Source organism: Mchenga conophoros, linkage group LG1 (genome assembly GCF_057382185.1).
Source record: "Mchenga conophoros isolate Kocher_MC1m ecotype Shallow Benthic linkage group LG1, M_conophoros_male_GT1.1, whole genome shotgun sequence".
Taxonomy (NCBI): Eukaryota; Metazoa; Chordata; class Actinopteri; order Cichliformes; family Cichlidae; genus Mchenga; species Mchenga conophoros.
The window spans coordinates 19,725,728-19,737,031 of NC_140526.1; the positions used below are offsets into that span (position 1 = coordinate 19,725,728).

The 11,304-nt window shown below is 43.4% G+C and overlaps 1 protein-coding gene across 2 annotated transcripts; it reads right to left on the reverse strand.

Annotated features, from left to right (window-relative positions):
- Positions 1–1,272: 1,272 nt before the first annotated feature.
- On the reverse strand, positions 1,273–11,066 carry sltm (SAFB-like, transcription modulator). Of its 2 annotated transcripts, none has more exons than XM_085269420.1 (20): positions 10,915–11,066; positions 9,452–9,539; positions 8,979–9,034; positions 8,838–8,865; positions 6,927–7,521; positions 6,272–6,315; positions 6,069–6,181; positions 5,813–5,962; positions 5,609–5,706; positions 5,395–5,525; positions 5,176–5,276; positions 5,027–5,083; positions 4,779–4,933; positions 4,502–4,682; positions 3,933–4,057; positions 3,375–3,542; positions 2,932–3,243; positions 2,687–2,834; positions 2,398–2,552; positions 1,273–2,307 (listed from the first exon to the last, which is right to left on the reverse strand). In XM_085269420.1, the coding sequence occupies exons 1-20, from the start codon at positions 11,047–11,049 to the stop codon at positions 2,196–2,198; spliced, it is 2,952 nt and encodes a 983-aa protein (XP_085125546.1). In that variant the 5' UTR covers positions 11,050–11,066; the 3' UTR covers positions 1,273–2,195. The 2 variants fall into 2 exon arrangements, with proteins under 2 accessions (XP_085125546.1, XP_085125542.1); XM_085269416.1 differs by having other exon boundaries at positions 5,365–5,525.
- Between the last annotated feature and the right edge of the window lie 238 nt (positions 11,067–11,304).

Consider the following 11,304-nt stretch of genomic DNA (forward strand, 5'->3'; position numbering starts at 1 on the left):
TGAAAACTGGAACTGTGAGTTGGATCATTCCACGTAAAATTAATCCATTCTGGAAAAAAGTTCCAACCTGACCACCTGAGAATCAGTTAATACAGTTTCATTATCGTATGTATTGAAGCCGTGCAAAACTTCACCTTCACACTATAAAAAATATTTTGTAAGATTGACTTGGTTACTTTTTTTTCCAGGTGGGAGGAACTGGTTATATCTGTTTGCCTTACATATGAACAAGATGTATGAAGCATAAAAGTCCAAGGACACTGTACCAGTTGGTTAGACACTGCAGTGGAATATACACTCACCAACCACATCATTAGGTACACCTGTTCAACTGTTTTCTTTTTGAAAACACCTAATTAGCCAATCGTATGGCAGCAACTCATTAGAATTAATCATTGAGACATGGTCAAAATGACCTGCTGCAGTTCTACACACAACCATCGAAAATGCCCTTTTGTGTCAGAGGTAAGACAAGAAAAGGCCAGACTGCTCTGAGCTGACAGGAAGGCAAAGGAAATAACCACTAATTAAAACCAAGTTGCAGAAGGGCACCTCTGAACAGATGACCCCTCAAACCTTCTATCCGGTCTTCCTTCTCTCATCCCAACCGGTCGCAGCAGATGGCCCCGCCCCTCCTTGAGCCTGGTTCTGTCAGAGGTTTCTTCCTGTTAAATGGGAGTTTTTCCTTCCCACTGTTGCCAAAGTGCTTGCTCATAGGGGGTCATATGATTGTTGGGTTTCTTCTCTGTATGTATTACTGTAGGGTCTACCTTACAATATAAAGCACCTTGAGGCAACTGTTGTTGTGAAATAAAATTGAACTGAAATTGAATAAATGACTAAACTAAGTTTAGTTTACTGAGTAAGTCTAAGGTTCTTATGAAAGTTCTCTAAAACATATTTTTGTAAGCAATATATGGATTTTAGTAAAGTGTTTTATGTGTTGCTTTATGAACCAGTCAACTCTCAAGATATCCACCACTTCATAATCACTGTTCTTAAAAAAAGTATGGGGGGGGGGGGGGGGAACATTTACACACACACACACACAGAAACCTGTATTTCATTTTAAACTTCCAACTGGCAAAGCACGTACACGCACTAGCTGAGAGATGTGTAATTTAAATTTAAATCCAACTACATGCATGGCAGTCCGAGGTGTGCAGTATTGGTCCAGCTCTGAAAGAATTACGAAGCTTAACGAGCTTTTAAACAAAATTTAAAAAAAAAAAAAAAAAAAAAAAAGCACTGAAATGACCGAACAAGACGAGACAGAGGCAAGATGTTGGTTTAGTCACAGTTGACACGAAGCTTACAGTCTACATACAGTATGATGTCCCCTTCAAAGGGCAGGTTTTACCCATCTTGTGCACTTTTTCAAATTCAAACTTTCTACACTGATACTTCCTGCTAGCATGAGAGAGTTCAATGATGGACACAGGATGTCTCTACAATACAAGTTTCACAAAAAGGGAAAAAAAGCTGAAAAGCAAATGTTCAAATTTCACTGAAATAACAATGAGCAAACAACAACCATGTGTGCCCTTAAAAGCCTCGCTTACCTCCACTGAATGCCCTGCAGTTTGACCTGAAAGTCAAATTTGAGTTTAGACACACAGACCTGTCTGTGATTCAATTTGTGGCCTATGAGAGGTATTTAGCTACAATGCGGGCTCTTTTACAGTTTTATAATCATTTCTTTTACAAAAACAGGACATCCACAGCAAAAATGACTTTTCAAAAAAGATATTTCTTTTCGTCATCTGTGAAACTTCCAAATGAGTCAATTATCCCTTCATGTCGGGTTCTATAATACGCTAAAGACATATTACACAGGAAAATTGAGTGTGACGCTAGGCTACTGAAAATGTACAGAGAACACTCAATAAGAGAAGTCTTAACATCACTTGAAAACTTGTTACAAAGACTGTGCTGTACAATAAGGTTTCTAAATATTATTAAAACATGTGCACAGGGTTGTGTAATGGTAACAGCAAAACTGTCAGGAAAAAAACCCTACACTGGAGGTACACTTGTCTATACAAAATAAAATAGTGTCATCAACCTTTTGTGCACAAACGTGCCGCCAAAAGAAAAAAGAAAAAGAAAAAAGAAAAAGTTGATATTCTAAAAATAAAGTTCAGAAAAGTCTTCAGATCTTCAGGAGCTTTCATGTTGCAGATTTGTGGCTGTGGTTAGAACTGCCGCGGCGTTCCTTTGAAGGTTTTGAATCCGCCCACAGTGCCGCCACTGGGGATGGAGTTGTTGGTGATCTGTACAATTCGGCTCATTCCAGACGAAGAGTGACTGCAGAAAGACAAAAAGGTCATGTCTGAGAAGGATGGAAGGGCGGCACGCTACTCTGCTTTCTCAACACGTCTCCATTATGCAGCATACCTGGAAGGCGGCATCATGGCGCTCCGAGAGTCCCCCATCCTGCGATTATCGGAAAAGCCTCCACCCTGGGAGCTTGAGCCACCGTGCCACTCCTTCCTCATTCCCTGCTCCCTGCCGTGACGTTCCACTACGACCTGGCGACCCGAGCTGAAAGGCTGCAGAGGCAAAGGAAATGCTGAATGTGTTTGGGTCTCTCACACAGAGGAAAGCCAACTCAAAATGTAAAGGTTTTCCATCGTACAGGAGGATCAGGGAAAGACATCACTCCTTTTTCAGAAGATAAACTCACCTGATCACTCATCACCATGGGTCTTCTTTCATCTCGATCATTAAAGCTCCTTTCACGGTTGATGGAGTGGCCTCCTCTGAGAGCAGGACCTGGACCGACACCTGGGCCATCCCTGCCCGATCGCTCTGCACGCATGCGCATAGGCCCGCTGCTCAGCCCAGCAAGAGATTTCAAAGAGAGATTAGCTTTCCAAAACCATCAAGCAACTAATAATGCTTAATCTTCAAACAGGAGTTTTCCTTTACCGCATATCTCCCTTATTGGAGTTTATCCCGCCGTCATTCTTCCATCCATGCCCTCCATCCCTCGGTGCGCGATTGTGCGACATGCCCGGCATTGCGCCTCTTGCTCCCATAGGGCGATCGTGCATGGGAGCGGGGCGTCTGTCGTCTCTGTCCCGGCGGTCGGTGTCCCGAAGTTCAGCGCGTGGAGGTGGTGGCGGCTCAGCTCTGCGGACCGTTTCAAAGTTTTTGTGGTAGCGATCAAAGCCGGAGCCTTCTCTGTGAGGAGCAGGCCGACTCTTCTTCACCTCAGGCTCGCCGTCAAACCGGTTTCGTCTTGGAACACAAAGAGGACCAAAATGTAATTCACCGAAAGTGCAATAAAAGCTTTCTTTGGAGTCCATAAATGATTCCAACGAATGGCATCAACATTGTGATTAGTAAACTAATGTAGTTTAAACGTGTACCTGTCATACGTGTTGGGTGGTTGGCTGGCGGTCTCGGGGAAGCGGCCTCTCTCTCGGGGAGTGAAGTTTGTAAAGCGGTTCTGCTGCCTGTTGTAGTTTGAGCCTTGATTCAAACGGGCGTCAGGCTGTATCTTCTTGTTGCCGTTCCAATAGGAGTCGTCTCGTCGACTGAAACATCGAATACAGACACTGAGTCACGAGTGCGGGACGCCACTTGTCACTCTGCAATATAGATAACACTAGCTACCACTATAAACACAACATTACGTCACAGACTTTACATATTATGTAAATGACACTCGATAACAGCGCTCCCTCTCCTAATGAAAACCAAAAACTCTCAGATTATGGTTGTGCTGCGCACACACAGACCCAATGATGATCTTTTCTGTACCGAAGTCAAACTGAACAAAATGTTACTTTTGAGAAAACAGAAGAAAAAGCTGTTAAGCTCTTCGTCAGCTGCTCAGTTTCCATTTTAAAATAAATGTAACTCATGGGTAATGATTATCCACACTCGTCTTCACATTAAAACAGCTGAGACAAAACTACATGTACCCGTGTTCCACTTCACGGCCTCTCTTCAGGTTGTTTCTCTTTTCTTGCTCAAAGCGAAGCTGCTCCTGCTGCCTCCGCAGTTCCTCGCGCTCACGAGCCATGCGCTCCGCTTCCTTCCTCCTTTCCTGAAAAAAATAAATACAAATTTAAACAATTAAAAATATGGCTGCGGTTACAACATTACGTTAGATTTGATTTAGATTTAAAGACGTGATAAAGCCGCTCCCATCTTCCTCAGCTCACTCTTGCCTCAACAGGTTAGCCCCCTCTATCCCTTAAGTGCTAATGAAAAAGAAGCTAATTATGCTGTTGCTGGGCAGTTTTTTTGTTGAAGCAGCAGCAAACTTTCTCACAGCTATTGGAGTTTCCCATGCATTTGCCACCACATCTCATCTATTACAAGCTTCATATTACCAAAATGTTGACAGCAGCTTTCGAGTGCCAGCTGCTAATATCAGTCAGTGCATGCAAGGGTTAGTAGACGGCTACATCTGTGACCACCATTTCTAGCCGCGCTAAATGACAGCTATAACATAAAAAGTTAGTCTGATACACGTTTCACGCTGTACCTGCTCTATACGAATTCTCTCCCTCTCAAGCCTCTCCCTTTCCAAGCGCTCCCGTTCCAGTTTTTGCCTCTCCATCTCCAGTCTCTGGCGCTCCCGGAGAAGGTTCTCCCGCTCTTCACGCTCCCGCAACAGGCGGATACGCTCACGCTCCCGACGTTCATGTTCTGCAATTTCACGGCGCCTGAAGACAAACAAGACATCCCTCGCCTTGAAACTCAAACATACAGCAGCCTCAGCATTTTATAAATCTACCAAGTGTAATAACTTGTGTGCGTACTTGCGCAACTCCACGGCTCTGCGGACACGCTCCATACGAGCCATCCTTTCACGCATCCTCTGCTCCTTCTGCTCCTTGATTTTCTCAAAAGGTAAGATGTCCCGCTCCTCCCCCTTTTTCATAAAAGGTCGCATTTTATCTTTCATCATCTCCAGCTAGTAGGGAAACAGAAATTCAAGCTTGAAAAAAAATAAGAACTAAAGCACATTAATCACAAACAAACAAAAAGTATAGAGAGAACTTCATACCTCCTCGGGAGGAATCAAACTTCTTGGCCGTCTTTGAAAGTTCATGTTAACAAAAGGCTGAAAAAGTATCAAACAGAGCACATTTGTATTCATCTGAAGACAAATACACATTTAAAATGTGGTTACAATTAAGCAGAAATAATTCTTACTTTGTCAAAATACTTTCCCCTTCTGAAAGGTCTCATTTTGCCAAAACTAGACTCTCCCTTGTTGTGATCTACCACCATCATCTTGCTTGGGCTCTTTGCCCCTGTTAAAAAAACAAAAAGCAAATTATGACCACAAAGCAGCTACGTTACACTCTCCAAATCAGAGATGAGAAGAGGGCTAAAACCTACGGCCATGCTTTCTGTCATCCTTCTTTGCACCTTCGTGTCCTGAACCAGATGAAACGGAGCTGGATTTTCCGCTTCTGGCATCTTGCTTCTTGGATACGTCTTTGTCCTTTTCAGAGAGTTTATCAACTTTCTTGTCTTCTTTTTTGTAGGATGCCTGTGGCCTAAATGAGAAAAGGACAGAAAGTTAAATAGGCTTTCATACAATTACCATTAGCACTTTTTTCCGCTTCCTCCTGTCACTTACTTGTTAGTCGCCTTCATCCCGGTGGAATTGCGCTTTTCATTTGCCTTCTCCTCTGCTTCTTTCTTTGAGGGCTCCTTTTTGAATGGATCATTTTTGGCCTAAAGAAAAAAAACAAAAAAAACAAGATTAATAAAAAACAAAAAGAGTGATACAGGACCAACGTTTTATTCTATGAAGAAATGAGACATAATGCATTCAACCGACCCTTTCAACATATATCTGCTGTCCATGAAGCTCTGTGCAGTCCAGGTGGGAGATGCAGCGTGCAACCTCTGTGCTGGACGACATCGTCACCAAGCCGTAACATTTCGAACCAGGACTGCGAGCGTTCGTAACCACCTTGGCACTTAAAACCTGTTGGAAATTTTTGTTTTCTCTATAAAATTCCAAGAATATTTTTTATGCTCAAAATAAGTAACGACAACTAAGTAACCACACACACAAAAAAGACGTTATCTACCTTGCCATATTTGCCAAAAAGGTTTTTCAGATCAGCTGCTTTGGTGTTTGAAGAAAGGCCGCTCACCCAAATGTTACGAGACGAGCTGGCAGTGTTGTTGCCGCTCACAGCTCCTAATAAACATGTTTTCCAAACAGCAGTAGTATCAGAAAAACCAAAACACCACTGAATTTTTTTTTTTCCCTCTCTAAAAACATCCTTACCCTTTTCATCTTTTGCAGCTTTTCCATCTCTGTCTCTTGAAGAGCTAAAAAGCAAAAGGTTGAAACAACAAACAGGAAATGAATGACGGTAAATAACACCATGACGTAAGCTGACAGGCACACGGCTAGTGGAATAAAATAACTCGTGGTTCTGTTGAGGGGGAGAAAAAAAAAATCCTTTAGGCAAGACGTGGATCTGAACCAATGTCTCAAAGGCTTCATTGATTTTTCCAGTGGTGAGATGGGGTCAAGTTGTCAGCCAATTTATTCTCTGGACAAATGAAATCTTCGGAGGTTTGTTCAACTTCAGCGAATCATTTGGCCACAAAGGGGAAAAAACCGTCATCACAGAGACTAATGCTCTTTTACACTGCCTTGTGTAGAAACTGGAAAAGGCTTAAAAATTGCTGGAAAGGCCAAAGTAACAAAATAAGAGTCGTTCTCTCAGCTTGTGGGTAACTTCACATTTTAACCGACTTCAGAGAAATAAATCAATGCCGTAAATGGCAGGATTAGGTACATCAGTGAACATCTCCCTCATGGCAAAAAATTTTTTAAAAAATAAAAAAATATTTCTTGAGGCTACCCACAATGTTGCGTTCTTAGTGAGCTGGACTTGGTAGTAGTATCAAAGAACTGACATAGAAAGACAAACCTCTTTGCTTGACCTGATGCCCCAGTAGTGCAGGGGCCTTTCTTCCCAGAATCCTTCTCTTTATCACCCGTTTCAGCTTTCTTCGTGGCGTCTCGGCCGTCTTTCTTCATGGGCTCGCCACGGGATCCATCGTCCTTCTTACCATCTTTGTGGCCCTCCGACTCTTTCGCTTTCATGTCATCGTCTGGGCTCATCTCAGCAGAGGCCTCTGGCTCATCATTGCCCTTCTCTGCCTCTGGATCTGGAAGTTTCACATGTTTACCTGTTTCCAGGAGGTCGTCACCATCAACATCCAGAGTGATGGCATCTTCGTTTGGGATTGAGACGGATAGGTGATCCTCCTCGGCTTCTTTAGAGGAATTCATGGCTTCAGCATCCATCTCAGCCACTTCAGGCTCGACCTCTGGATCCTCATCCGCGTCTGGTTCAGCATCGGGATCGGCCTCGGGCTCAGCGTCCACCTCTGGCTCAGGCTCTGAATCAGCCTCAGCCGCCACAGCGTCTGTCTCGGGTTCAGCCTCAGAGTGAGCGAGGCTGTCCTCACAGGGTGGAGGCTTAGAATTTTCACGAATACCATCATCTGTATCAGTTACATCTGAGGGATTTAACAAGGATAAACATGGCAAAAACACAACTTTTAACATTTGACATGTCGCATGTTACTTGACCTATAAAGTAGAATAGAAAGCACATTTAGTGTTAATGGTCATCGAGGGCGTAGACACCACAGGAAGACACAAAACACACAATCTCCTTGGACATGTGGGAATATTTCCGTGCTTCTCATTTCTTGACACATGAAGTACTTCAGTATGAATTCAATTCCCGATACGTCCTACGACAAGTCATGGTCGCTCTTCAGAAAGTTCACATGTGGAGGAATGGCATCAGTTCATCTTTTGGGTTTTCTCCATTTAGGCAAAATACATTCCCGGTGGGTCAGTTCTTGAAAAGTCGTCTGAGTTTTAGGATATCTTCTTTATCATCCAGCATTTCTTGTATAATAAATGTCTTATCTTAGCAGGTTTTATATGGGGGGGGATGTAAAAGTTAAAAAGTTATCATCAAATCCAACCCGCTGTAACGTGTCCATTCAGTCACACCCATGCAGTTAGAAAGAGTCCATCCCTTTGTGTACGACAGTCTATCCTTGCTGAACATGTTGTGGCATCTTCACTGCACACATCATGGGTGGGCTGCAGCCACCTGGGTACAAATGTATGAGGTTTCTTGCTGTTTCTTGACAAATGGCTTCTGTACGTGTACAACATGCTCACATGAATGTCGCAGTCCTTGAGTCAACCCATGTACCGACTTCATTCGCAGAGCGTTTCACCTGCCAAGACCTAACACGAGGTGCCCATTTCCTGTGGCGAATGGAGTGAACCATTCAGATCTACCCAACACACATTTTACAGGTCCTGTCCAATCATGCTGTCAATCACAGTGACAACAAGAAAGTGCAGTGATCCTCAAGTCTTACAAGCTAGTGCTGCCTCCAATTTTCATTCATTCAGTGAATATATTCAATCTTCATTTCCTTAGGCGATGTAGGGAGACGAATGCCACTAAAAACAGAAATTCACTGAAGCAAACAACTGATTTCTTTTAAATATTTTGAGCAATCCAAGAAAACCGGGTACCCAGGCATCCTGTATCCAACGATTGACATGCGATGCAAAACAACAACAAAAAAACCTTGACTCGATCTTGAGAAATGTCTCAATTAATCATGTATTTGTTCCTCCTTTTATGTGTTGCAACCTAGATAGATGCAGTAGCTACCGGAAGCATGAAATACCACATGATATATGCATTGTACCTGGAATTAGCTGTTGAAAAAAAAGAAAAAAAGGGGGTGGGGAGGGATCCAAATGTTAGCATTGGGGATTGGTGTGCTATCATACATACCCTTTTCTGACTCATACTCTTCAGCCTCCTAGAAAACAAAAACACTCAGGTGAGTTGAGAAGGCTGTCAGTGTCAAGTACAACAACAAAAAGGGTTTGTGTCAATGTCTCAAACATCAACAGATGTGTTTATCACAGTCACCTTGGAAAAACTGTCATCTTCCACGGTGTTGTCCAAATCCGAATCCACTTTCTTTCCTAAAAGATTAAATTAAAACTCAACATGAAAACATTTAGAAAACATGAACTTGTTGAGGCCCCAGTCACACCGGTCGGTGACCATCTGGCAACCTCCAGGCATAAGTACAAATGTTAGCTGTTGAAAATGAAAAAAAGGGGCTGGGGAGGGATCCAAATGTTGTTTGAATGTGGCTACTGGCAGTCACTGTGAATTGACTGGTAAAGCCCCACTGAAGTAGGCCAAGAGGCTGGTCAGTCAATCTGCTAGAGACCAAAACAATCGCAGGGAGGTATTTGGTGCAGCACCGTCTTTGTGAATGTGACTGGGTAACAGCCAGCACCCACTCAACAAATGCACTTTCCTCTGACAGAGGATGCCAGGGTCTCGCTGACCACACCTGGGGCAACCTGACTCTTATAAGAAAGAAAGATTACCTTTAGCTTTTCCGCCTTTGCGAGTTGGTGTTTCAGCTGAGAGCTGGAGCTGAATGTTTTCTGGGTCGCCACCTTCATCCTCAATAGCCTTAAAGAACAATCAAGTTAGGATTACTAATTAATCAGTATGCAAATTAAATAATTAAACAGCTCCCTGATAACGACTGTGTTTAGACTGTTCCTTCCCATTCCATGCAAGGCCACCTGGGTTGGCTGGAAGACTGTTTACTTAGCCTGGTGGGGCGAAGGACACTGTCTCAACTGAACTCTGGACACACACACACACACATACACTGATATACACACACTCATCCCCCCTCCCTTTCCAAACGCCTTCGATGCTTGTGCCCTACCGGGGGAGATGGCAGTCGACTGGACCAGCGCAGACATGCTGCAGGACCGGATGCGCTGTCTACACCGGCTTTCTCTTACCCTTTACCCGCCCCTGTTGTCTTGTGTTTCTATGGTGTATTGATAGTCATGTGCTTTTTGTGCTGAGGTGTTTTTTCTGTTATCTAACTGTTCTCCCACTAGGAGCTCAGTCTGACCTCAGTCCTCCTCTTACCTCATGTTATGTATTTTCGTTGTTTTTTTCCTATCAGCCTACCTTCTGGCATGTCTCCCCAATATGATGTTTGTGTAAAGTTGGTCAGAAGGTTCCTTTGTAAGTGCGCATGCGCCATTAGCGTGCTGCCTGCTGTAACCCTAATTTCCTTCGGGATTAATAAAGTATTCTGATTCTGATTCTGAGACCGACTTTTAAATGTGAACATCAGACAGTATTGACGTTTAGCTAAAAATCTATTAAACAGGCTCCTCCGTCTGTTTAAAGCAACCACATGTTCGACTATATTAACTAAAACAAAACAAAAACAAACAAAAAACACTTTTATCCGTACCCTGGATGTGTCAGTAGTACTCATCGTGAAAACTCAATCGAAAACAAGCAAAACCAAAAACACAGAGCAGCCACTGCGCTCTTATTTAGATCCGGACTTACAATGAGCGCATGCGTATTTTAACAATAAAATCCACGCTTCCAGCACCTGGGATCAATCACGCGCAATCTGCTGCATCTGTTTGCGCTGAGATTAAGTGGTCCTCAAATGCGGCATCGAACCAGAGAGCCCTCGTCCGTCTGATGTTTCGAGGCGAAGGGGGAATAAACAGGCCTTTTGTTTGGGCACCCCCGCTAATTTAAGGCGAGCGCTAACATTTTTACATACTTCAACACAACCTCCCTTGGCTCCTGGTCCGAGCTACAAACACGAAATATTTCCCGACAGATATCTAGCTTTAATGCCTCCAAAACTCGGTCACTCTAGCAATTAAACTACGAGTGTTGTTCGCTAGAATCGATGGAAAATCTGTGACTACACGGGCTAGCATTAGCGTTAGCATCTGTGCACCGTGCAGCCAGGCTCGGTCATCGTTTCTGCACACATCAGCTCCGTCTGACTCACCTGTCTAAGTCGCGCGACAAGAACACTCTTCACACCAAAGGTGTCCAAATTTCTTCGCTTGAGCTCAGATTTAAGATCAACAACTCTTAATTCCGATATCTTCTTGCACTCGGTTGAAATGGCACCCGACGCCATTTTACCTCAAGATTACAGAATGGTTGCGCGCGCAGACACTTTCCCCCTGCGTCTTCTTCGTTGGTTTTCAGTAGTTATTGATTAAATGCTTCACCGTCATCTATTGTTAAGGCAAATACTTAATATTTTGGATAGTGATGTGCGATACCACTGATTTCCTTTCCGATCCGATACCAAGTAAAATTCAGGGTGGTATCTGCGATACTAATCCGATACCGATACTCTGTACAAAAACTTAATGTTTCATTGCATTTC

Bases quoted from the DNA above. Each gene is read 5' to 3' on its own strand.
- sltm (XM_085269416.1), bottom strand. From the start codon at position 11,049: ATGGCGTCGGGTGCCATTTCAACCGAGTGCAAGAAGATATCGGAATTA. The intron at 5,963-6,068 runs GTAGATAACGTC...AATTTCCAACAG, and splicing joins TTTTTGGCAAATATGGCAAG to GTTTTAAGTGCCAAGGTGGT. The intron at 5,526-5,608 runs GTAAGTGACAGG...TTTCTCATTTAG, and splicing joins GGGATGAAGGCGACTAACAA to GCCACAGGCATCCTACAAAA.